We start from the raw sequence: 27,108 nt of genomic DNA on the forward strand, positions 1-27,108 counted from the left end.
GTGCAATTTGTGCTAAGATGGGAGACTAGAAAATACCAATTAAAGTGGCACAGCTTTGAGAATAACAACAACAACAAAAAATCCCTTTCAAAAATTTTGGAATATTGAAGTCTCCTCAGCCCGTGGTGCTGGCTATAGTGGGATAGTGGCAGACGCTCTCAGGGACATCTGGGAATTTGGAAGGTGGGTGAGATGTTCCTGACCTCACTAATGTGTGTGTGTGTGTGGGGGGTGTGTGTGTGTGCTAAGAACAACAGAGGTGCTGCCATTGGCTACATTCCCATTGGTGTCATTAAAAAATATTCATTGAGCACTTCTTTGCGTAAGTTACATCCATGGCAACAACACTGATTTGATGGTTGGTTGTATCGAACGAACATGATTTTGAAAGGGGAGATATGTCCCGACGCCCCTCCCCCATTTGTTTCAATGGTAGTGGAAACTGGGTTATATGTGTTTTGAGCAATATTAAGGCTTATGATTTTTGTTGCTTAGAAAATAACGGATAAGCAGTATTGTCCTCTGACTTGTAAATGTTTAGAGCAAACCCAGCTTATGTGTGAAGCAGCCAGAAAAGGATGAGAGTCTTGCCAAGATTTGCTCACCGTGCGGGGTTAAGTATTTATAAAAATACGAGCAGCTTGGCAGTGTCTGTCCCTCAGATGGGACAGGAGTGCAGTTGCTCTGCTGTGAGTGATGGACGTAAACAGATACAATGTATGCTTTGGAAAAGGGAACTTTATGATGAATATTAGGAAAACACTCACTAGAGAAATCTAGGGAGTGGTGCAATTGATTGTTTAGGGTTGTCTTGGAGGTGTTATTATTTCCTTGAAACTTCAGCCAGAGCTGTTTTTTTAAATTGGTAACTCTTTGTGTAGGTAGCTGAAATTGTTTCTTTTCAAATAAGTTTTTAAGTACCTTTCAGCTTCAGTTCTGTCTACTGTTGTTGCTTTCCTTTCATTATATGAAACAAGCCAGATTTATTCATTCATTCTCACTCGCCCTCTGCCCCCGTTCTTTCCTTCCCATTTCCATTCATTTTTATAAAGTCTTCCATTGACTATCATTATAACTTGAAATGATATCCTTGTATATCTATCTCTTGATTTAGCAGCTCTAAATAATGTCTATATGATCCACACTATGAACAATAAGGAAATTAAATACTGCCTTCATTTTCCCCCTTACCCGCCCCCCCTCTGTGTTCTAATGATTGCTTACTAGATTGCAGGGTTTATGTTATTATAACTGTAACATTTGTATTCTACTCTAAAATATAATGACATATCTTAAAGGTTGATAACATTTAAAAATACATTTTCAGAGCTCTATAATATGATGATGGGTAAGTTGTTTTTTTAATAGTATAAACATTAGAGACAGAATATAGTGCTGTGATATTGAACCTTTTCTACAGAAGAGAATTTCCCAGTCATTAATATCTAACAGGTTTTTCCTTTGTTTCTAGCTTTATTCTTTGCTTAATATTCACACCCAGTTGCCACGATTTCTTGTATTCATGTCGACATTTTCTTGGATTCCTTTCTTGTTTTGGGAGGGAGTAATTTTCATAGGGTTTCAGAGAAAAAATTCTGAGCCTTGCATATTCTGAAATGTTTTTATTTGGGAATGACATTTGATTTTTTAAAAAATATATATTTTTATTGATTTCAGAGAGGAAAGGAAAGGGAGAGAGAGAGAGAAACATCAATGATGAGAGAATTATTGATCTGCTGCCTCCTGCATGCCCCACACTGGGGATCGAGCCGAAACCAGGGCATGTGCCTGACCCGGAATCAAATGGTGACATCCTGCTTCATAGGTAGACACTCAACTGAGCCAAACCGGCCCAGCTGACTTTTCGTTCAGATGGGCATAAACTCTTAGTTTCAAAATCTCTGTCCATCTGGTCTTTAAATCCATTATTGTACTAACTTCTAGCATTCAATATTTATTGATGGTGGGAAGTCTGGTGCCAGTCTGATTTTCTATAGGAATCCTCTCCCCACCCCCTGAAATTCTTGCAGTTTTCTCCTTGCTGTTGGCATTTATACCAGTTTTGTAGGGCTGTCATAACAAATCACATAACCAGATGGATTAAAACAACAGAAATTCATTTATTTATTTATTAAAAAATATGGAATGCTTCATGAATTTGCGTGTCATCCTTGCGCAGGGGCCATGCTAATCTTCTCTGTATCGTTCCAATTTTAGTATATGTGCTGCCGAAGCGAGCACTAACAGAAATTTATTAAAACAACCGCAGCACCACGCTCTTTCGAAAGACTCTAGGGATGAATCTGTTCCAGACTTCCTCTTAGTTGCTGGTGTTAATTGGCATTTCTTGGCTTGCAGCTGCGCACACCCGATCTCTGCCTCCATCTTCACACTGTGTTTTTCCCTAAGTGAAGTCAGGCGAGGTGGGGCTGCTCGGATGCTGAGGCTCTCCTCTGTCAGTGTCCCCTGTCTGTTCAGCAGCACTGCAGACAGTGACCGGCTCAGCCGCTGAGAGGGGCTCCAGACCAAGGAGGGGCTGGAGACAAACTTGGCTCAGGCTGCATTTCCAGGGGATGAGGGGCTGTGGTGGGAGGGCAGCTCCCGGTGCAGGGAAGACAGAAATTGAAGGTTGATTTCTCTACTAGCAGTCTCGTGTACTAATAAATGACAGGGCTGACCCAGAGTTCAGGTTGAGGGGCTGTGTAAGTGATATGCAGGCTTCGTGTGTGTGTGTGTGTGTGTGTGTGTGTGTGTGTGTGTGTGTGTGTGTGGAGTCGTCTCACCTTTTCGCGGGAGCTGCCTCTTCTCTCTCCCCCCTTCTGCGTCTTATTGAGGAAGATCTCTGGAGTTCCTTCAAGCTCTATTCCACTTCTCTGTCAGGTCCTAACACCTGCGTTTGGCATTCTCTCCAGGCAGGTATCCCACTTTCTGGAGAGAACATTTCTACATTTCCTAACTTTATCCTCTGAATAGATCCCGCTGCTGCCAGCTGCTCTGTTTATGCTAGTCCGGGGGAGGAGGGCCTTAAATTCCCAGCTATTCAGATGTTCTTACTGAGTGAGTTGCCCCAATGACTGTCCCAGACCCCTCACCACTCTTAGTGTTGGTTGACTGTGCACCTAGGGAGGCCTGTTCTAACTTGAATCTCTTATAAAACAGTTCCACCTCTTCCTTCTCTAAGGGACTAATCCCATCCTCACTCCACAGAAATGCCTCCACGTTTCTGTTTTCCTCATGACAAGCATTCTCATTTTTTAATGTTGTCGTATAAGTCTGATAAAATATGAATTTCAGTTGATTTGGGGAAGAAGGACATATACTGTGTGCCATTTTCCAATGCAGGTTTTGTATATCTTCCATTAAAAACTTTTTTTCCTCTAGGGTATTTTATCATTGAAAATTTTGTGTGTATGTACATGTGTGTGCACAGACACATACACACTAATTAATGAATGGGCCAGCAGGATTTTCTTATGTTTTCTTATTTTCCTTGGCAACTGGGGAAGTACAAATGTGCATGTTTGTCATGCAAGGTTTTTCTATAGTAGTGCTGTAAAAGTACATTTCGAACATTAAGCATAAGAAATCAAGTAAGTTCTTAAATATTTAATGAGCCCACTTTAATAACTGGCCTTAAAAATTGACATACTATTATGTTAAAAGCTTTTGAAGTTATATAAAATAAGTTAATGGCAGAGTTTAAAGATTTGATGCTTTTTCTTTTTAATTAACATATAACATTGTACTAAGGTGTACAACGTAATGATTTGTAATAAGTATATTGAAAAATAATTACCATTATAGATTTAGTTGACATCTGTCACCTCACATAGTTACAGGTTTTTTTCTTGAATACTTTTAAGATCTACTCTTTAGCTACTTGCAAATATATATATAGTACAATATTGTTAAGCATAGTCGCCTTCTGTCCATTACATTCCAGATCTCATGTTTTTCTTTTTTATTTGTTCTCTGTTTATACAATTATTTTGATAATGTGTAAAAAGCTTTAGTCAAATCAAGAGGGAAATATTTTAAAAATCTTTCTTTTTCAGCAAAGAATCGTGGAATTGCTATTCCAGTGGATTTGGATAGTCAAGTTAATACTCTTTTCATGAAGAACCATTCAAATATGGTGCAGAGGGCAGCCATGGGTTGGAGACTGTCAGCTCGCTCTGGACCCCGCTTTAAGGAAGCTCTTGGAGGACCTGCTTGGGATTATAGAAATATTATTGAAAAGTTACAGGTAAAATGCGAGCATGAAATGGCATTAATATTTTCTAAATTACATCATTAACATATGTAGTTACACAAGTAAAATATGGTTGAAAATATCCAATTCTAGTTGGGGACCAGGCTTTACTTTATAACTTCCTACTGGTCATATTGTATTAGAGCCAGCACATATGAATTCATTTTACCTTAATTACTTCTGTAAAGGCCCTCTCTCCAATTACAGTCACATTATGAAATACGGGGGGTTAGGACGTGGACCTCGATATAGGAGTTTTGAGGAAGACACAATTCAAACCATAACAGACATCTTCCTACCCACATAATTATAGAGAATTTCATTGGAGCAAATGAGGGTATTGTGTTGAAGAAATGGTCAAGACATGAACTGGAATAAATATTATGAGAGGTTACATGTAGATTAATTGGTGGAGGTTCAGAGTTTTAATAGATAAGCATTACATGTGATTAAAAAGACAAGTTAGTTTCAGTATGATGAACTTGAAGGCTATTCAGGTCATTAAAGGTCATTACAATTTTTTGGGAAAAATGTCATTATACATGATTAAGCAGTTATTGGTTTGCAGGATAGGATTAACAGGAAGAGACTAGAGGAAGGCAGATTAGTTAAGAATTACTTAAGATCCCAGCCAGATGGTGGTATGAATGCAATGAATGAACAGGTGTTGCATACAACAATGAAGGCCGGGTCAACAGATTGGTGGCTATGGGAATAGAGGGCGTGAGAGACATTTAAGAGGTGCTGATGATTGGAGACTAGGTGATATTATTAAGACTCTTTATTGTAAGAGGGAAGGGATTATATTCTATACATTTTTTCAAACAATATAACAAGGAATTTTCCCATTGGAAGAAATGGTTAGTTCCAGATGACCAATGACACATAGAAAACCTTTTTTTTTTTTTTTTTTTGTAGCTCTTGCACAGGCATGTTCCAATTCTAATTTGATGAATACCTGTCATGTGTCTATTACAACCCTAGACAATTCAAGGCCTGTATCAGTGGTTTTATTGGCTTTTCATCTTGTGTGTATATCTTAGAAATCATATAAGTTACCCACCTCTCCTTTATCTTATAAATGACAACAGAGAACCAAGCAGCACTGATACAGAAAACCAGACTGTACCGAAAGAACAGATATTGGGTACCATGGGAAGGTGGGGTATATCTGTGAAATTCCCACATCTCATTCCTGGTTAGTATTCCTCAGCTTGTCATGTCTTCAAAGGATGAAGTCTGACTTAGGTCTTCATACAGGTTCTCTTGTGCTTTCTTCCTTAGGATGTAGTGGCCTCCTTGGAGCAACAGTTCAGCCCAATGATGCAGGCTGAATTCTCAGTGTTGGTTGATGTGTTGTACAGTCCAGAGCTACTGTTCCCTGAGGGGAGTGATGCAAGGATCCGATGCGGTGCTTTCATGTCCAAGTAAGTGGGTGCGATCTGCGACCCCGTTAGTATAACCAAACCGAGATGGCCTGTAACATTTCTGCTTTTTACGCTGCTGGCACATAAGGATAGTCCATAGAGTATGTCAAAGGTCTAAAATCCATGTTAAAATATACTTCCAAAATAATTTGACGTCATTGAAATTTTATGCTGGTGAAAGTCATATTTTACTGCAAGTAGAATGTGTCATGATTGGCACACAATATCACATCAAATAATATTTTGGTTCTGATTTCTTTCTATACCTATAGGATGTGACCCTTAAAAAGATTCCTGTCTAAAGTCACCAATTTTCACTCACATGGAAAGCAAATGGAGCTAACATTTATTGAGATCTCACTATGTGCATTATGGTCCCCTGTGGGTTTACCTATTTTATCTGATCTGCATAAACACTCAGAGATTGAGAGGTCAGCCTCATTTTAGAGATGAGGGAGCTGAGGGTCATGTATGCATCAGGTAAAGAGCTATTATGTCTCAGACTCAGGACTCTGCCATGTTGCCCTGATGATCCTCCTCTGCAGATCTTTCATTTACTTATTTTTCACAGCATTTTTGTGGCATTGTCAGATCTGTTATAGCTAATATATTTATCTTAGAATATTTTTATGTGAATGGTAAGTGAAAAATTTCAAGGACGATCTGCCAGTATTAAGCAGTTGTGAGAAAAAGTAGCATAAGCCTCAGAAAGAAGAAAAATGTCTTAACGTGGAGGGCACTTCATTGAGTGATTTGCAAGCAAATCACATGTAGACTCAAGACCGCCAGGCAGAGCTACTTGCTCTTCTTGGGAGAGTATCTGGATGGAGAGTTGGTTGAGGCTGCCAGTCCCCTTGACCATCATCCATCACAGCCAACTCCTGTGTGGTTGAGGATATGAGGATATTGCTGGGTATGAGGATATTACATCCCTGGGCCTTATTTTATAACCAGAAGTTTGTACCTCTCAATTCCTTTTACTTTTTGCACCTTTCCCCCTTCTGCCTTCCCATCTGGCAATCATCAGTTTGTTCTTTATATCTATAAGTCTGTTTTGTTTTGTTTGTTCATGTTTCTGTTTGTTTTTAGATTCCAATTATAAGTGAAAGCATATGGTATTTGTCTTTTTTCTGTCTGACTCATTTCACTTAGCATAATATCCTCTAGGTCCATCCATGTTGTTGCAAATGGCAATATTTCATTCTTTTTTATGGCTGAGTAATATTCTAAATATATATCTCCACACACACAATGGAATATATCTTCCACATCTTTATCCATCATTCATCTATCAGTGTACACCTAGGTTACTTGCGTATCTTGGCTATTGTATTTAATACTGCAATGAACATATAGGGGTGCATATATATATTTTTTCAAATTAATGTTTCCATTTTCTTCTGATAAATTCCCAGAAGTGGAACTGTTGGGTCATAAGGTAGTTCTACTTTTAATTTTTTGAGGGATCTACTTACTGTTTTTCATATTGGCTGCACCAATTTTTAATTCCACCAACATTGTATGAGGCTTCCCTTTTTTCCACATCCTTAACAGTTGTAAATGTCTTTTTGGAAATAACTATTTTGACAGATGTAAGGTGGTATCTCATAGTGGTTTTGATTTGCATTTCCCTAATGATTACTGGTGTTGAATATCTTTTCGTGTGTCTTTTGGTCATCCATTTGTCTTATTTGGAGAAAGGTCGACTTCCCATATTTTAAACCGATTGTGTGTGTTTTTATATTGTATGAATGCTATAAATTTTGGATATTAACCCCTTGTCAGATATATTGTTTGAAAATATCTTCTCCCATTCAGTAGGTTGCCCTTTCGTTTTGTTGATGGTTTCCTTTGCTGTGAAGACTTGGCTACTTTATTTCCATATCGCCTCTTGTATCCTTACCCCATCACATGCTCCATTCATCTCTTGCTTTGTTCTCATTCTTCCATATCATCTTTCCCGCTGCCATTGATGGATTTTTTTTTTCCACATGTAGGCAGGGTTATTCAGGCCCTTTAAAACAATAACCTATTTTCTATAGAGTAAATTCCAGACTCTTTAGCATGATATTCCCAGTTCCTTCTTTCCAGACCACATCGTTTACACTCTCCTCTTCCATGACTTTCAGTGTCAGCTGCCAGTGAGAGAACTATCATTTCCTGGACGTGAGGGTCAGCTTTCTGGCCCCACCCTTTGTTCCTACTGTTCCCTTTGCAGGGATGCCTTCTACCTCTCCACTGTTCCCTGCCAGGTGAAATCTTCATAGTTAAATGTCATCTTGTCGCTGAAACCCTCTCTGTCAGCCCTAGGCAACTCCCCCAACAGAAGGTGACAGCTTCTTTGTCTAGTTTATGGCATTGCCACTACAGCTGCTAGAGCCCTTACCATGTCGTGTAAGAGGCGGCCGTGTGCAGCCTAGTTTTGTTGGGACTCTCTTCACAGTACCTCTGAGACTCAAGAGATCAGTGAACAGAGTCATGTCACCACAGAGTGGGGCTTCAGAGTCTTGGCTCTGAAGTCAGATGGACCTGGGACTATTTCCAGATGCCACCCCTTAATACTTATGTAACTAGAGGCCAGTTGCTTTCTCTCTCTAGACCTCAGTTTTCTCATTAGTAAAACTAGAATGGCAATGTAACCTGTAGCATTGGCTTGTTATAAGGATGAGTTAAGAGAGTCCATGAGAAGTCATTGTCCATCACGTTGACACCTGATAAGCCACTTACTAGCCATTATCTAGTGAAATGTCGCTTGTCCCATAGCACTCCTGTTATGTCACTGGAATCATCAGATCATTCCCTTATAGCCTACATCTTTTTGTTTTTCCAGGAAGACATGTCTCACAGGGTCATCTTACAAATCAGCTTAATTAAGAACCATATATGCTAAGCTAGAAATTCTGATGATGAACATTTGATTTGATTTTGAGTTCTTGGGGATGCTATATAACTGTGATCCTCAAACCTTTCTCTTGACAGAACACCAGTGCAAAAGTTACCACTATAATATTAATCAGAATTTTTGTTCAAATTATAGTAAATGGATAGATGTCTTAATGTTACCCTTTTGTTGCTTTTTTTGTTTTGTTTTTGTTTTTGCTTCTAATTACAAAAACTGCTTGCTTTTACCAAGCTCTAGTGGTGAAAAATAGCATATTATTATTAATGGAAACTAGAAAGCAGCCCATGCTAAGGTTGCAATGTTGTATACTGCTAGTACTGTATAATCAATGTAATATAGTATATAGAAAATAATATAGTATAACATTACATAAAAATGTAATATACTGCAAATATTCATATTTCTCCCAGTAAAGTTGTTTCAGTTCATATGATGATATTAAAGATAATTAGTGTTTTATTGTTTTTCAAAGAGTATTGTGTCCCATTAACAATATGCTATCTGAATAAATTAGAAGCACTGAGATATACTGCCTGTAACACAACGGAAGCTTTATAATGCAGAGTCTATAGCTTAAGTGTAATTCTTAAAAAATTTTGAAAACAGGCATCTCTCTTGTTTGCTTCATATTCTTAAATAATAGTGTGACTTATTTTCCTCTAGCATGTGATGATAATATACAGCTTGAAGAGAAATCACTGTCCTATTTAAGGTTTAATGTTTTGCTTTAAGGTTGATTAATCATACGAAGAAACTAATGGAGAAAGAAGAAAAACTGTGCATTAAAATTCTTCAGACTTTACGAGAAATGCTAGAGAAGAAAGACATCTTCGTGGAAGAGGTATTTCTAAAAACTTTTTAGTATTTGAAAATAAAGTAGAATTTCTAGAATACTGTCACCAATGAATTACAAAAGGTTATTTTGTAATTACTTACATTACATATTAATGGCCTGTGTACTTAGATGAATTAGATAATTTGAGTTTTTATGGTATTCATCTCTCCTGTCTGCTTTCACTTGAGAAATATTTAAGATTACAATGACCCAGGTATTTGGTTTACTTGTTTTTATGATGTTTTATCTTGGATATGTATATTTTTTCATATAGCTTCAATGGACCAAATGATGTTTTTTAACAATGAGCAACTGAGGTGCATTATTAAGATTTTGTATAAAGTTCTACTTAGCATTGAAATATTCTATGTATTTTGGCACATGTTGATTTTTATTGTAAATATATGTTCATGTCATTTTCTATAATATTTTACCAATTATTATGAAGTAATACTTTAAAAAAATAAATGGGATACTAAGTTTCTATTTTAACTATATTAATTTAAGTATTGCACAAATGATTTTCAGGGAATACCAACTTATCTAATAATAAAAGCATAATATGCTAATTAGACCAGACGTCCTTCTGGACGACCTGCAAGATGAAGCCGGGGCTGCGAGGGAAGCTCAGGTCCTGGGTGCCAGAGGGATGCTGGTGCCAGCAGCCAGGGGAAAGAAGGCCTACTCTTGCATGAATTTCATGCATCGGGCCTCTAGTAGGTAATAATTGTCAGTCTATTATTAAAAATGACAGCTCAGGTGCTCATTAAGAGATAGCTAGAAGCATGTTTAATATCCAAGGTTATATACTTTTGTATAAAATATAAATCTAATGTAGTTTCTTTTTAGATAGCTACATTTTACTTTTATGTTTGATTTCAAACAAAATTTTTATCATACTCTTAATAACTTTTTGATTAGTTCCTGTAAATAATAATCACCTGATATGTTTAAAATCGGAAGAATTTTATTTGATTTATTTGTGTATATGCTATTGAATTCCAAAAAGATTGTAGTTGTAGGTTTCTCTCTTTTTAAAAAGTGTCTCATAGAAAAAAAATCCAATGGAATCTTGAATGTTAATAGAAGCTGTATAGCTTTAAAATACTCGATTTGAATCACATGTTTGACTCAGTAATCAAAATGACTTGCTTTACAGTAGTTCTCTTCATCATTTAAATTGTGTTTGGAAAGAAAATTATCAAAATAAAGACAGAGCAATTTTAGCAAATGTTTCTGTGACATAGGATTCAGGGAAAAAACGTATAAGTTTGCATATGTGGTATGCTTTTAAAAAATGGCAGAGTTCCTTAGGGCTTTTTGGTGTGTGTGTGTGTGTGTGTGTGTGTGTGTGTGTGTGTGTGTGTGTTTGATTCCTTAAAATATTTCTGTAAATTGTTTATTTTTGACTGAAGTGCTAGATCCTAAAATAGAAAAATGGGATCAATATAAATTTTTGACAGAAGCGTGAGGTTTATGATAACAGTGTAACTTGTGCTTAACAGGAGATAAATGACAAGCCTTCCAATTTTCTGTAACAGATTATTATTGAATTACTCTAAAGAAAAATAGGAAAGAAAACAAGTAAGACTTTACTTTGACTAGTCAAGAGAATTTTAGTGTATTTCTTAAACCACCCTAAACACATTATGCTGGCATCTGTTTTTCTTTCCCATTCCCACCACTATCACTAGTTTAGGCTTCCATTATCTTTGTCTAGAAAACTCCAGTAGTCCATTCAGTTCCCTGAAGTCCATTCAGTGCCTCTTTGAAGGGAGGCAGAGCTGCTGTTCTCATTAAGTCCAAGGGGTACCGTTTGCATAAGATGCAATGTGAATGTCACCACCAGGACATAGCCCTCAGAGAGAGTTCAGATGAGAAAGGCTAGTTGGGATTATTCACTCAGTCATCTAACACATATATTGTGAGCGACTATTAATTATATTATTGGTGATTGTGCCTGGGCACTGGGGATAAAGCCATGGATGACACAGCAAGCTAAGGGCCACCACGTGGTGCAATTCACATGCCAGTGGACTCCTATAATAGTCTGCTGAGATCATGAGAGCATTTCAGAAACCTTCAGGGACTCTGCACTGTCCTTGGGGTTCCAGGCCCTCCATTATGTCTGTCTCCTGTGCTCCGCCCCACCCCCCAACACCACCCTTCCTCATCCATTAGCCGCCAGGAATCTGGCTTTTCCTGCACTGAACTGTGCTACATCTGGAATCGTGGATTGCTAAAATCCAGACAAGCCTATATCCTCCTAGTGTTGTCTTTGTAGAGTAGCTAATGGGTAGTACTTATCAACTATTCCAGCCAGTGGTGATTACTTTCTCATTAGAAAGTCTCAAGAGACTTTGTGCCTCTCTTTAATGACTCTTCAGGCTGTTTCTGGGTGTTTATTCCAAGCTCCTTGTTTTATAAATGATGTCATTCAGAGTCAGAGAAGTTAAGTGGTTTGCCCAAGGTCACACAGTGAGTCCCAGAACAGGGTTTAACCAAAACTCCTTCCTCTATGCCTAATCTTATTCATTAGAGCACAGCCAACTTTTACAAATGCATCACTCTTAAGAAAGATTAGCATATTTTGTCCAGCAGGTTTTATATTAAAGAATGTGGAAATGCAATCATTTAACTAAGAAATGAAGAACCTGAAAGGGACTTATAAGTATTATTTCTTAATTTCCATGTCTACTAAGGACAGAATAAGAAAAAAAAATATATATAGGTGAAAGAATTCTAGAGTTTAGATAACTTTAATTCTAAGTGTTTTGGAAGGAGAAGCATTTCTACCCGTGGAAGTAGAAGAATTTTCTTTCCCCAGAATATTTTAAAGGAACATATATTAGATCTAGAATGATTCTAACATCTACTCTGGGACGGAGTCAGGACAAGGTGACCTCCACATGTTGTCAGTTGGCCCTTCTTAAGTAGTTGGTGCTCAATTGTCCCTGACAGTGGAGGGGAGCTGTTAAATGACTCACCAGTCTGGGTGACATGGCACTGGGTAACAGATTCAGAAACTGGTCAGAGCCATTATTTTACAACCCATGTACTCTCAGAAAAAACCCTGATTATCAGTAGTGGATAATTGGCTGTGTTTTCATGATTGTATTAGTTTCCTATTTACCAAAAATTTGGTGGCTTAAAACCACACAAATTTATTATTTATTATTTCAGAGGTCAAAAACTTAAAATCAAGTTTTTGGCGCCGGTGTATTCATTATGGAGACTTTAGAGGAGAATTCATTTCTTTGCCTTTTCTAGCTTCTAGAAGCTGCCTGCATCCCTTGCTTTGTGACTCCACCTTCCATCTGCAAAGCTAGCAGAGTAGCATCTTCCTATCTCTCTCTCTCCCTCTCTCACACACACTAATGTCACCTCCCCTTTTCATACTCTGACCCTTTTGCATCCCTCTGACAAGGACACTGTGATTACATTGGACCCACCTAGATAATCAAAGATAATCTCCCCATTTCAATATTCTTAACTTAATCACCTGCAAAGTCCCTTTTGCCATGTAGGGTAACATAGTACAGGTTCTGGTGGTTATGGCATAGATATTTTTGACAAGGCTAGTACCCAATCTATAATTGTGATCCTTTTACTGACAGTGAGAAATGATATGTAGAATACAGAGAGTTTACCTGTGGCTCACTAAAATGACTATGTAGGGCAGTTTAAGTGCAAATGAACATTTTAAAATGCTTTAAATTTACAGTACTTAGCTGTTTTCAAAGTATTTTAAAATATTTTGCTACCTTTCAACACCAATTTCAGGAAGTACGTATAGTAGGCAGTGTTATCTCCACATTTGTAATGTGGGAAGATACAGAGAAGTTATTTGCATGAAATCACATAGGTTACCTAATGCCTGGTTGTCTAATACCTAATCAACTAGATTTGTACTATCAGTGCATTGGAGTATTCCCAATAGATCTCTCAGAATTAAAGCAAAACAAAACACTCATACCAGGATTTTTCACATTAGCTATCTTAATATTACATTTAAGACCACCTATTTAAATTATAAATGTCATCTTAAAAGCAAATTTCTATTTTCATTTTTGTTTCTTTGGTCTCCAATACCAGAAGTAGGTGTGTGTGTGTGTGTGTGTGTGTGTGTGTGTGTGTGTGTGTGTAACTGCTAAATTTTTTTAAATAGAGCAATGAAGCATAAAAATAGAGTAATGAAGCATAAAGTTGCTTCATGGTTGAACCAGATACCCTTTAAAGCAATTTCCATCTTTAATAACCCAGTTTTCTGATTCTGTTGGCCAAGTCATCATTTAACTACCATTTTATCTGATAGTCAATTATTTTACAAACATTTATAATTTATAATACCTTTGATTACAGGTCCTAAATTAATTTTACCATATATTCTACCTTGTTTCATGTTTATAAGTATGTGCCAAAGACTGAGAGAGAAGTGGGTGGGCAATATCTTTAAGATTCTCAACAGAGTAATAGAAGCAAAGGAAATATAATTTTCTGTTATGTGTATCTGTATGTGAAGTTATCTAGTGACCATGTATGTACTCTATGTTACAGTAGGCTATAATACTTTTTATTGAAGGACAAAACATGAAAATTGTACATAGAAAGTCTTTAAGAGGGAAAGTTACCCAAGTTTTAGAAAAAAATCCATATAAGTATTATTTATTTAGTTGATTCTGATAGAAAAGCAAAAAATTACAAAGAATGTAACTAATAACCTCGAGAGCTCAGTATGCTTGCAGGACTGGCATATTCAAAAGGGTTTTTTTTTCTTTTTTTTTAGATAACAACAGCAGGTATATTTATTTGCACTTAAAATATGTATATTGGGAAATCTGAGGAGGAAAGAGAAAAGAAGGACCCTTTTAAAATGGCTTTAGGGCAGTATGATTCTTAATGTTTCCAAACCTTAAAGCCGTTTTATTCTACTCTTATTTCCAAGACCTCTCTACCACAAAAGAGGAAACACCCGTTAGGATAAGTGTGCTTTTGAACAGAGTAGCTTAATGATAGCACCATACCTTTGTCTTGTGGATTTAAAGATATTTTAGGTCCAGATCTGAATAAGGATTTCCCAGAGGTGATAATGGAGATAAAAGGAACTGTGTGGATTGAATAGAGGTGGGCTGATGGCGGGGAGGGGGTTGGCTGGAAGGGCTGTGTTCAGAGGATTGGTGTGGTTTTAAGGATTTGGGATGGGGTGTCAATTTTCTTCATTTTATACTCTTTACATTTCATTAAGATTTATAAAATATTATAAATTATTTCTCCCACAAAAAGAAAAACATCTATAAATCATAAATAGTCAAGGTTTCTATAACCACTGATCCTAAATATATAAAATTTGTAGCTCTGTACTTTAGAATAGGAAGAGATAATGAATACTGTACATATTCAGGGATATCCTGTAGAACTGAAAGTGTGAAGTACCTTTCCTTACACCGCAGTGAAAGAAGTTGACCTATTTTGAATGCCAATCATAATTTTTCCTGGGAATATATTATTATTTACCCTTAAATTACACTGACACACATATAATGTACAAAATAATAAATATATTTAGTCAAGTTCAATATTCTTAAAATTTTCAGGTTTAAACTGCCATGTATTCTTGGAATACTATTGCAGAGAGATCTAGAAAAAAAACTCTATAATAGTTATGGTGAAGTTTTAGCATTGTTTTTTATAAAGTAACTAGTGGCCCAGTGCATGGATTCGTGCACATTGCAAGGAAATTAATTAGAAGAAATATTTTAATATCGCTATTCACCCTTTCTCTGTAATAGAAGTGTCAAATTCACAATAAACAATGACAGATGGAAACACACGCATGCAGTTGGCACCAGTGAGAGCTTTATATATATAGACTAGGAGCTTAGTGCACGAATTCATGCACCTTGAAAGGAACTGTGGGCTGCGAGGCTGTGGTGGGCACAGGGGTGGGTCTCGGCCCATCCTTCGTGCCCCCACCCAGCCCCTCCCACCATGGCCCCCAGTACCCTGTCTGCAAGCAGCCCTGCTCCTGCCACCGCCACTCCCACACACTGACAGCGCCAGTCCTGCACGCACCTGCTGACAGCACGGAGCAATTGGGGCCAACGGGTGCGAGGAGCGGTGGTTGCTGCCCTGATCGCCCCTCAGGAGCAGGGGGAGGTGGAGAAGTCCTCAGGCGTGATTGAGGCCAGCAGCTGCCACTTGCACCTGCTAATGGCACTGAGTGGTCGGGACCAGCACTGGGCGCCGGCAGCAGATGTGAGCAGTGGCTCTAGCACTGGCTGTGGGTGCGAGTGGGGCCAGCACTGGCAGTGGGTGTGAGTGGTGGCTCCGGTGTTGGCAGTGGGTGCGAGTGGGGCTGTCACTGGCAGCAGGTGTGAGCACTGGTGTGACCGTGGTTTGCGAGAGCAAAGAATTTTCAGTAACCACTAGAGGCTCGTCCCAGTGACAGCAACCGGCAACCTGCCTTGGTCTGGTGCCCCCCACTCACCTGCTCCACCATCCCACTGCAGCCAATGCCCGCCATGTTCCATACATGCCCCCTGGTGGTCAGCGCATGTCATAGCGACTGGTTGTTCGGTTATTCCCCATTCAGTCTATTTGCATATTAGCTTTTTATTATATAGAATAAACTTGCTTAATTAGACCTGCTTTCTGATTTAGCTAAACTTTTTCCAGCCCAGTGAAGCACCCCAACTTCTCTTTCAGGTAATTGTCAGCCACACAGCAGTAAATATCAAAACGAAGCAGATTATTATTATAGATCACACAGGGAGATCAAAGGGTGAAATATTTAACTATAGCAGTGTTTGACTATATTCTGTGCAGTGAGAACCTGAAGTCATTTTCAAGTTCTACCATTTCTTCTTTTCATTCGGGTCAAGTTTCTAAACTTTCTAAATCTCTGTTTTCCGGCTAATGAAAAGAAAATAGGATTCTATCGAGTCTCCTATCTCCCTACTCCAGGACTTCTGTGAGGATAAAAGGACATGAGGCATGTGAAAACACTTCAAGACATTTGGTTAAAGTGTAAAGTGCAGAATTTAGGTCATACATCCAGTAGGTGGGAGAGAGCTTGTATTCCATCCCAAACATTTTGTCTCCTGAGCATGCTAAAGCCAACAGGTTATATGACTTATAATCAAAGCTCTTCTATTTTCTCATATATTCAACTAAATAAAATGAAAAGTTCTTTCAATTTTGTTCTTTGTAACATTTGCTTGTGTACTGGAAAGTATAAACCATTGATTCAGTGAGTTACTTAGCAAAGGCTTGCAGATTTTCGACCAAGCTGATTGGGAACACAGTGATGCAGTAGTTGCAGGGGATGTTTGAGATTTATTTTTACAGACCTGCAGATCAATATCAGAGCTCCCAAACCCCATCCTGCCGTCAGGGTCTGTGTTGTTAGTGTCCTGGATGTTAGATATAAAAGTTCCAAACAGTACTTTCTAAGATGACCATTGTAGTCAGCCCCTGTGGAAAGGTGGCATTGAACCCACAGCACAGCATCGGATGGAGGGCTGTGATCTTTACAAATGCCCACTGGTGGGGTAACTGGTATTTATACATTGAACAGTGATGACAGACGGTGGCTTCTCGATGTAAAAGTTGATATCTGGAGTGCTGAGGAATACAGATCTTTAAGAAATGATGCCTTGAGTTATTTTTAAGATATCTTCCATCTTTTTTTTCTCTTTTAACTCTCGAATTTACTGTTAGCTGAGTTAACAAGAACTTATTCTTTTCCTAAGCTGGAAAAATACACCATTGTAAGTAATCTTTTATTTCTGATTTTGAGGAGCAGCAGAAAGAATAAATCAGAGTTATACCAAGAAACTTAACTCCTGCATCAAATATGCAGACCTGTCAGTCCCAGCAGGAATTGCGTTGTTGTGAATCTATAAATTGTATCAAGCTCCTCTTTCTGGAACAGTCTTGCTGAATCACATGGGCAACTACTCCCCTTCCCCTTCCATGCACACACTCACTTCTCTCTCTAGGAGGCAAATAAACAAACTTAGGTAGAATTACTACACATAGTGTGCTGTAGCTTAAGGATTTGATAACTGTTTCACAAAGGAGAAATTAATTTCAGTTTTAGCATCAGTTGCATTATGTAAAAATGCTTATTAAACATATTTTAGAAGTGAGTGCAATTTTTTGGTAATATTCTAATGCTTTACACTGGATACAGTAAGTGATGCTGCAGATATGCTGTATCATCTTAATCATTCCTATATTGTGATTGTGTGTGCGTGCTGTTTTTACTAGATATCTCAATGGTTGGAAGTATGGAACTATGTCCATGTCTCCTTACAATAAGAGATCTATTTTAGAAACACAATTAGAATACTTTTCTACTCTAGAATTTTTATGTTATATTTTCATCAGGGCAACAAGATTTTGATCGTTAAAGGTGGGTACAGCCCTAGGTGGTTTGGCGCAGTGGATAGAGTGTCCGCCTGCGGATTGAAAGGTCGCGGGTTTGATTCCCCTTCAGGGCACATGCCCGGGTTGGGGGCTAAATCCCCAGTGTGGGGCCTGCAGGAGGCAGCCGATCCATGATTCTCTCTCATCATTGATGTTTCTCTCTCTCTCCCTCCCCCTTTCTCTCTGAAATCAATAAAAATATTTTAAAAAAAGATGGGTATAAAAGCAACAATGGCTTTTAGAAATTCACTTTTCATCTGCAGGGCTGGCTTGGTCACTTAACCCTCATAACAACACATTCAGGAAACTGCAGCACAGAAATGTTACAGAACTTGCCCAAGGTCACACAGCAAAAACTAAATTAAAAAAAAAAAATGATGGAGCCAGGATGAAAACTCATGCTGTCTGGCTCCGACCCTATGTTTACAACCACTACATGAGACTGTCTTTCATTGTATTCTCATACCAGCTGCAAAGCTGTAGGAATGTCACCCATGGCTGTCAGAAGAAAACAGTTTTCTTGTTTAAAATAACATAAACCACCTGGAGATATTTCTTCTTGCGTTTAATGATTTTGAACATCTATCATTTACTGATTTCTTCAGGATGGGCTTGGTTTCTGCCCATTTCGTCTGGTGCTTGACAACCTCAAGCATTTTTGTACGGATCTTAGTTACAACAAAACAACACAAACCATTTTGAATATTTGCAGATTGCTCGATGCAATTGTTGGGTTTATCTTTCCTTGGTTGTTCTTAGCCTTTGGCTGAGCTTTTAATGAAAACCCAAATTGTAGACTGTGCTCCTTGTAGAGTGATGGAATAGGGAAAACAAATGGAATGTGATAATGTACCCACGTGGCAGCTTGGGATAATGCATTGGTGATACAAAATGATCTAAATGAGGGCATGTGGACAATTAAAATCAGATCGAATGCTTATAATTAATATCACATGGATGAAATAATGTCAAAGATACCAACTCAAAGACATGCAGTTATATGATTTCCATCCCAGGTATGAGTTGATTTCATTTTCTCTCAAATTGCCAAAGTATAATTAGGGAAGTATTCCCAAAGGGTGAGTGGTAACCAGCAATGATCTCAGCCTTGGGCATAACTTTGAGAAGGATACTTTCATTAGGCTTCTCACCATCGACCCCCATTTATTCCTTCAACAAATAGGCTACACCATTATGTAGAGTTGGCTAAGGGTCCCCATCCCCAGGGCAGAGTTAGACAAGACCTCTGGCTGCTAGGAAGAGAATGTTGATATCAGTCCCACCATGCCATTACCAGTCAGTGTACAAGGTATTAACACTGAATTCTTCCTCTACCCCCAGCCCCACTGTCATCTCCATGACATTCTATGTCCTTGCCCTGACCCTGCCATTTCTCTCCTCCACAGTCTCCCAGACTTTTCTCTCCTGTTCCATCCCCCTCAGCAAACTTACCTCCTCCTCTGTGAGTTCCCTCCACCTTCTACTAGTAGCTTTACATGAAGACTCATTCCCCTGAGGCCACCCCACTTTCTCAGCAGCTCTGTCTGTGGAGTCTCTTTTCTCTCAGCTACCATGTGAAGAGGCTGTGTGTCCGTGTTGCTTCTCATGGCCACTTCTGGACTGATCCCTCTGCTCTTTTTAAAAGTCCTCAGCTCCTTGGAGGGTAATGAAGGCTCTCTGTCTATATCACCCTGACATCTGCCAACATCCTCGTCACTCTCTCTCACCCATCAAAGACTTTGGAACCTGGTGCACATTCAGTGTCTGGGCCCCCAGACCTGCCCTCCTCAGGTGTGCTTTTCATCCACATGGGCTATGCATCCAATACTCTGGCCTTTCAGGCTCTTGACCTCTGTTTCTTCACTGACCTTCTCTCCCCCACATCCATCGCCTGCTTTTTCAGTAACACCTAGGAAGTTTTCATCACCAGGGACTGCTTCTTCATAATAGCTACTTCAGCATCCCACTGGCTGACTTTTACTCTCTCCCACTCCGCTCGTTTGTTTAGCTACCCCAGTTAAGACTGTCCTTTGACCTGGTCAGGACCACTGATCTCTCTCATTTCCCAGTTGCTCAGCTTGCGCCAGTCCTCTGCTTATTTAACTGGAGATTTCATAGTCACAAACCCAACTGTTGAGCAGCTGTTGAAGACAGGGCATAACAAACAATCCTAGCAAAACAGCATGGAAGAGGGGAAGGGTGGTTCCTTATGAGAGAATTGGAGTATTGTGGCCAAAAGATGGGGGAAAGGATGCCAGGCAGGCCAAAACAAACAATGACCACTCCAATTTCTTCTCTAATTTCTGCTTCTGGACACATTGACTTATTTAGATTATTTAAGTTATTTGGCTGATTTTCTTGCTCATGTTCCACTTAAGTCTGTATGCCACTTCTTTCCAAATGGAACCAGAAATCTTGGCTCACAGTTCCCTTTACAGAAAAGCTTCTTCTTCCCTGTGTACACAGGCATTCTGTGTTCTCCAGCATTGAAAGAACCGAGGGTATCTTTTCTCAAGGCTGAGAAAACATATGGATGAGAGTACGCTACTTCTCAGCCCGTAGCCTTTTGACAAGGCATCTGCTACAACATTTTTTATTCTTGGATCATGGACTGTTGTTTGCCAATTGTTTTCATAAATATTAATCTTTGAAATCTTGACTAAGAAGTTGTTCTTTTTGGATTCTTTTCTTCTTTGTATGCACCATCTTTAACTAATTGTCTCATAACACAAGATTTTTCTTACGAAAAATTCCCACTTTAAAAGTGGGGGCTAAAATTTCTAATTTGAAAACTCGTGGGTTGTTTTGTATTTGAATCCTCCCTCCCTTTCCTTTACTTAATTAAATTGATTGCCATTGGAATAATGGTTCTGCATTAATTTTGCGAAAAGAAGTCTTGAAAGTACCTCTGGAAGGCATTTAAGTTTAACTTTCCCATGCACTTGATCGATTTAGTCCCACGGTGGATAACTAATTCCTTCTTGGTCTGAAAGTATAAACTTCAGGACTGAATCATGATTTTGAACTGGACCCTATTCAGTATGTTCACTGATGACATTTGATGCGTGTTAATTTCTAATCATACCTTTGTATGAGAGGATAATTGGAAAGTCTGCATCAGATGAGACAGCGAGTACACACCTCTTCCACTGCAGAGTGTTATTTAATGACTGTTGATAAAGTTTTATAGGTCGATGTGGCCTCTCCCATGTGCTCAGTGGCACATATAAAGCATTGTAAGTGCTATAGGCATTGTTTGGGGTCAGCTCATGATTTAGTTTATTCGGCACATTTTAAATGGTTTTAATTATTAAATTGTTTTAATTATTACTCGATCAGTAAAATAATTTTTAACATTAACAATGAAATGCACTTTGCATAGACACTTGATCTTAAGTCCTGTTAGGAAAACATCATCTGTGTGTGAAGCCAGTGATGGCAAACACAGCAAGTGACTAATTTTGAAGAGAGATGATGTAATCACCCCACCACAGGTCTTCTCCTCCTTAGTAAACTAGCTGTTCACCATTAAATGCAATCTAATTTTTAAAAAAAGCAGATCGCAAGCTCTCATTATAAGACCTTGAAAGGTGTGCTCTATTCTCAGAATTTCCTAAGTAGCTTGGGTTTTCCTTTTCATTTCTTTGAGCCAGAATACTCTATTATTAAAGGAGAGTTAATAAACTGGAAAATGTGGTAACTCGCTGATGAGTGATGAAATTATTATTTCTTCAGCTCTATCTAGAATCATGTAAAAATTATATTTAGAGTCAGAGAGATTCTTATGTTTTGCTATCTCTGAAGGCTGTGTCATGGCTTGGGAATGTATCTCACAGTTGAGATCAAGCAGTGCTTCCTCCAGGATCTGTTGGCAGGAGTCTGCTCAGCTCTGCGTCCGCCTTTCTCTGCGAGTAAAATGAGATTCACATGTTTGCATACCATCTTATTCATTCCTGCCAGGGATACTTTCTGGAAAGGGCATATTGAATATTTCAGCGGTGCCTCTATTTTAGGGAAGGAGGAGAATCTCACAAAAATCAGGAACTATTCCAGAATCCGGCCAGAAGCCGAGGAGTAAATGAAGGGCCCACTCCCAGGAGGCCTCTGCCAGTGGCTAGTGATTCCATGTGGTTAGGAGGACGGACATGATGAGCAGTGTTTTTCTGGTTCAGGAATTGGGCACCTGATGGAAATTATGGGGAGAAAGCTTGGCCTCACTTTTACGGTGTTGGTGGATAACCAACAATTACTTAGAAGCTGTCATATGTTGTAGCATATGCTGTGATAAGATACAAATGAATGAAATGCCACCTATGTTCATTTTCTAGGTTTGCCATGACAAAATACCACAGACTGGTAAACAACTGATACTTATTTTTTTCACAGTTCTGGAGGCTAGATGTTCTAGATCAAGGTGCTGGCAGGGTTGGTTCCTCTGAGGGCTATAGGGGAAGGATCTGCTCCAGAATCTTCTCCTTGGCTTGTAGGTGCCCATCTTCTCTCTGTCATCACATGGTCTTTCCTCTGTTCCTGTGTCTGTTTCCAAATTTCCCCTTCTTATAAGGACACCAGTCATATTGGATGAGAGCCCACCCTAATGACCTTGTTTTAATCCAATCACCCACTTAAAAACAATATCTAAATATGGTTCTATTATGAAGGAACAGGGGATTAGGACTTCAACATAGGAATTTTTGGGTGATGTGATTCAGCCTGTATTACCACCTCCCTCTTTAACCTTCACACAGATAGGACAGGTACAGGTGTTTTCTGTGTCAGCTTCTCCTCTGTTCATTTTGTTGAGGGCAGCCAACAGGCACTGAGCAGGTTGCTGGCATCTACAAACAGATTAAGGAAGTTCCTTCTAAACAGTATTATTTAAATCAGTCTAAGCCAGTGGTCGGCAAACTCATTAGTCAACAGAGCCAAATATCAACAGTACAACGATTGAAATTTCTTTTGAGAGCCAAATTTTTTAAACTTAAACTTCTTCTAACGCCACTTCTTCAAAATAGACTTGCCCAGGCCGTGGTATTTTGTGGAAGAGCTACACTCAAGGGGCCAAAGAGCCGCATGTGGCTCGTGAGCCGCAGTTTGCCGACCCCGGGTCTAAGCCAACAAGTAAACATCAAAAAGGGGTTTTTGCTTTCTTCTTCTTTCATGTCGTAGATTAATGTTGAAAGAAAACAGTTGATTGGCACACAAACCCCAGTGACACTGACAAGCACGTGGAGAGATGTTTGAGCATAAACCTGAAATGTTATGTAGATCTGACTGGTTGTGAAAGCCCAGAATGAGAATTGTGAAAATTTGATAGAATTTTAATGTTTGTGATATTCTTTGGCCTTGGACTGACTCTCCAAAGCATGGTGCAGGTTTTTTTTTCTGGAGCACTTTTAACAATATTTCAGCACAATCACGAAGAATTAGAAGTTTCAGATGTGGTCTCTGGAGTTTCTGTATTTGCTAAAAATTCAATGAATGGAATATCATTTTAGCAATTTATCATCCTTGTCCTCTTGTAGCAAAATATGCACTTAAATCCTTCATTGAAAAATGTACCTTTTTGGGAAGTGTTTTTATTACTATTTACAAGTATTTGTAAACCACACAATTTTATGTTTCTTTTGGGAAAGTGGCCAGTTATTTTTTATTTCCACAAAGAAATTAAGTTAATTTTACAAAAACATGACACAAACAGGAGCATTACTTTTAGCCCGTAATACAGCCTAGCCCCGGTGCCTTATTCCTTGCACCTGAATGTGGGAGCTAACATTGAAGTGATATTTTCATTATTTTAAGAAAGAAATTGAATCATATCATAGTGTTACTTTTGTAAATATCCTGGTTTATAGGAGATTTTTCTGATAATTGAAGGCAGCATTATTTTCTTTTCTTTTTTTCTTTTTTTTTTTTTTAAATTTCTTTATTGATTAAGGTGTCACATATTTGTCCTCATCCCCCCATTCCCATCCCACCCCTCTCCCCACGCATGCCCCAATCCCCTGTTGAACTTAACCGTTGGATAGGCTTATATGCATGCATACAGGTCCTTTGGTTGAACTCTCCCCCTCCCTCCACCCTCCCCCTACCCTCCCCTATCCTCCCTCTGAGGCCCGATAGTCCGATCAATGCCTCCTTGCTTCTGGTTCTGTTCTTGTTCCTCAGTCTATGTTGTTCATCATTTCCTCTAGATGAACGAGATCATATGTCACTAGATATATACTAATAAGAACTGAATGTGAGACGAGCAATAATATTTATGCTGACAGGCAAATGAATCAATCTGTAGCGAGCTTCCCCCTGGACCAACAGTTCTTTTGAGACCCAATTTCGATGTCCAGTAGTTCCTTATGTGTACATGTCAGCACTGACCCCTCAGCTCTGGATGGTGGACAAATGGTGGTAATGGAGGTCCGACTCCCTCTGGTTTGGTCTCGGCCGAACCCAGAGGCACGGCGTCACCCGGACTAAGGGGCACGTGGCCTCACCCATACCCAAGGGGCGCGTGGTCTCACCCGGGCCTGGGACCCAGCCTCACCCGGATGGATCCAGGGGCGCACGGCCTCACCCGGACCCAGGATCTGGCTTCACCCGTACCCAGGGACGCTTGGCCTCTCCCAGACCCAGGGGCACGTGGCCTCACCCGGGCTTAGTTGCACAAGGCCTCACCTGGATCCAGGGACACATGGTCTCTCCCGGACCCAGGGACGCTTGGCCTCTCCCAGACCCAGGGCCACTTGGGCTCACCCGGGCCTAGGTGCACGAGGCCTCATCCGGATCCAGGGACGCATGGTCTCACCCGGACCCAGGGACGCTTGGCCTCTCCCAGACCCAGGGGCACGTGGCCTCACCCGGGCCTAGGTTCACGAGGCCTCACCCGGATCCAGGGACACATGGTCTCACCCAGACCCAGGAACGTTTGGCCACTCCCAGACCCAGGGCCACTTGGGCTCACCCGGGCCTAGGTGCCTGAGGCCTCATCCGGATCCAGGGACACATGGTCTCACCCGGACCCAGGGACGCTTGGCCTCTCCCAGACCCAGGGCCACTTGGGCTCACCCGGGCCTAGGTGCACGAGGCCTCATCCGGATCCAGGGACACATGGTCTCACCCAGACCCAGGGACGCTTGGCCTCTCCCAGACCCAGGGCCACTTGGGCTCACCCGGGCCTAGGTGCACAAGGCCTCACCCGGATCCAGGGACACATGGTCTCACCCGGACCCAGGGACGCTTGGCCTCTCCCAGACCCAGGGCCACTTGGGCTCACCCGGGCCTAGGTGCACGAGGCCTCATCCAGATCCAGGGACGCATGGTCTCGCCCGGACCCAGGGACGCTTGGCCTCTCCCAGACCCAGGGGCACGAGGCCTCACCCGGGCCTAGGTGCACGAGGCCTCACCCGGATCCAGGGACACATGGTCTCACCCGGACCCAGGGACGCTTGGCCTCTCCCAGACCCAGGGCCACTTGGGCTCACCCGGGCCTAGGTGCACGCGGCCTCACCCGGATCCAGGGACACATGGTCTCGCCTGGACCCAGAGGTGTGTGGGCTCTCCCAGACCCAGGGGCGCTTGGCCTCGCCCGGGCACGGGATCCAGCGTCATCCGGGTCCAGGGGCACTTGGCCTCACCCGGACCCAGAGTCCGGCCTCACCTGGACCCAGGGGCATGTGGCCTCACCTAGACCCAGGGACGTGAGGCCTCACTTATACCCAGAGGCGTGTGACCACACCCGAGCCCAGAGGCACGCAACCCCGCCCGCACCCGGGTCTCAGCGGGGCCCCGTCTTCCCGATCCCAATTCCTGCCGGTCAATCCCCCCTCAGCAATTCCCCTGGCCATCCTTCCAGAGCTCCAGTATGGCTGCTGCAGAACTCGTCGGGCGGCGGCTCGGCGAAGCTCCGGTGCACCCGGTGCATGGCGGTGGGCCAGTCTGGCGTCGCTGCGTCGGCCCTTGGGTCTGCATCGGTGGCCGGTCGCCGAGCATGCGCACCTGGCCGCTTCCGGGGCGTTGAGATTCTTGACGGACTCAGAGGTCAGCAAGCGCGGAGTCTCCCACCCCATGTCTCATAGGGGCTCGTCTGTCCGTGCTTGGCTGCCAGTGGAGCCGTCCCCTCAGCCGGAGACCGCCGGGGGAACTGCGCCGAGCACGTTCCAGGCCGCTGTTGTATCGCCTGAGCCATAGTTCTTTTGTGTCGCCTGAGCCGTAGTTCTTAAAGTGTGGTCTTTGGGTCACCGGCATCAGCATCATCCCACATACCCCTCTTTTATTCTAGTTGTAGAGCATCTACTCAGCCAGCCCTATGGTGGTCTTGGATGGTGTCTGCTCTGCTCTCTTGTCGTAGTCTCAAAGTTGTTGTGGTAGGCAACAATCAGGCTTCCGCCCTATGCCTCCATCTTGGTCCTCCTTTGTATAGTTAAGTCTTGATTGTTGTTGGTGTCACTGGGGGGGCTCTCTTTGTCTATAAAGGAAGAGTTGCTGTGCAGGAGACACGTTTATGGGCCGGGTCTTGGTGCAGCAAAGCTTTGGCGCTCACTGAATATTCCCGTTGAATGTGTCCCTTATGCACGTGGTTGAAATCTGGTGTCATCTCCCACAGACCACTAGATGCCCTCGTTTCTGGGTCTCCAATGGGGTGTAGATCAGCTACTGCCTTAGGCACTCAGCAAGGATTACAGCAAAAACTGTAGTTTCTTCCTCCTGTCTGAGTGGCCCTGGAGCAGTCCGACTAGAACAGCAGTTCATCTGGTCCGCTGCCAGAGGGCAGGCCACCCACATGCATAAGCCGTTGCTTGGGGCGCAGGTGTGCCTGCAAGACTTGCGGGGCAGGTCTTCAAAACGTGCGGGGCGGGTCCCAGGGCGGGACGGGGTCTCAGGGCGCCAACAGGCCATGGTGCGGCGAGCCGCGATGGCTGTGAGTCTGGTCCTTCTGCCTTCCACGTATCTAAGTCCCCTCGTTCCGCACTCCAGCGCAGCAAACACTGATTGCTGGGCGCACCTCCGCAAGAGTCCCGCCTCTCCCCGCAGGCATCTGGGTCTCCCGGGGTTCGCCAGAAGATGGGTTTCAGGGTGATGGAGAGCTAATCTCCCTTAGGTTTGGAACAAAAGCCCCTTTCCCCCGCCACCAGCCAGACCCACGCACCTCCACACCTCATCCCCTCCGATTTCGCTGGGTGCGAGGCAACAGAACAGCCTTTAACCTCCGCCGCCATCTTTTTCAAACTTCTCAATTTGTACTTCTTAATCCCTTTATTTCAGTCAA

General features: G+C 41.4%; 1 protein-coding gene and 1 non-coding gene across 2 annotated transcripts in view; one reads left to right on the forward strand and one right to left on the reverse strand.

Annotated features, from left to right (window-relative positions):
- Nucleotides 1-27,108, forward strand: part of ITPR2 (inositol 1,4,5-trisphosphate receptor type 2) — a 428,506-nt gene that overhangs the window by 221,073 nt on the left and 180,325 nt on the right. The window contains exons 35-37 of the mRNA XM_054719205.1: nucleotides 4,056-4,246; nucleotides 5,537-5,679; nucleotides 9,314-9,422. Coding sequence (XP_054575180.1) covers nucleotides 4,056-4,246; nucleotides 5,537-5,679; nucleotides 9,314-9,422 — 443 coding nt within the window. The remainder of the gene's footprint in view (nucleotides 1-4,055; nucleotides 4,247-5,536; nucleotides 5,680-9,313; nucleotides 9,423-27,108) is intronic.
- On the reverse strand, nucleotides 2,135-2,241 carry LOC114231291 (U6 spliceosomal RNA). Its single transcript, XR_003617248.2, has one exon. It is a non-coding gene; the product is annotated as a U6 spliceosomal RNA (small nuclear RNA).

The sequence above is a fragment of the Eptesicus fuscus genome, chromosome 7 (assembly GCF_027574615.1).
Source record: "Eptesicus fuscus isolate TK198812 chromosome 7, DD_ASM_mEF_20220401, whole genome shotgun sequence".
Classification (NCBI taxonomy): domain Eukaryota; kingdom Metazoa; phylum Chordata; class Mammalia; order Chiroptera; family Vespertilionidae; genus Eptesicus; species Eptesicus fuscus.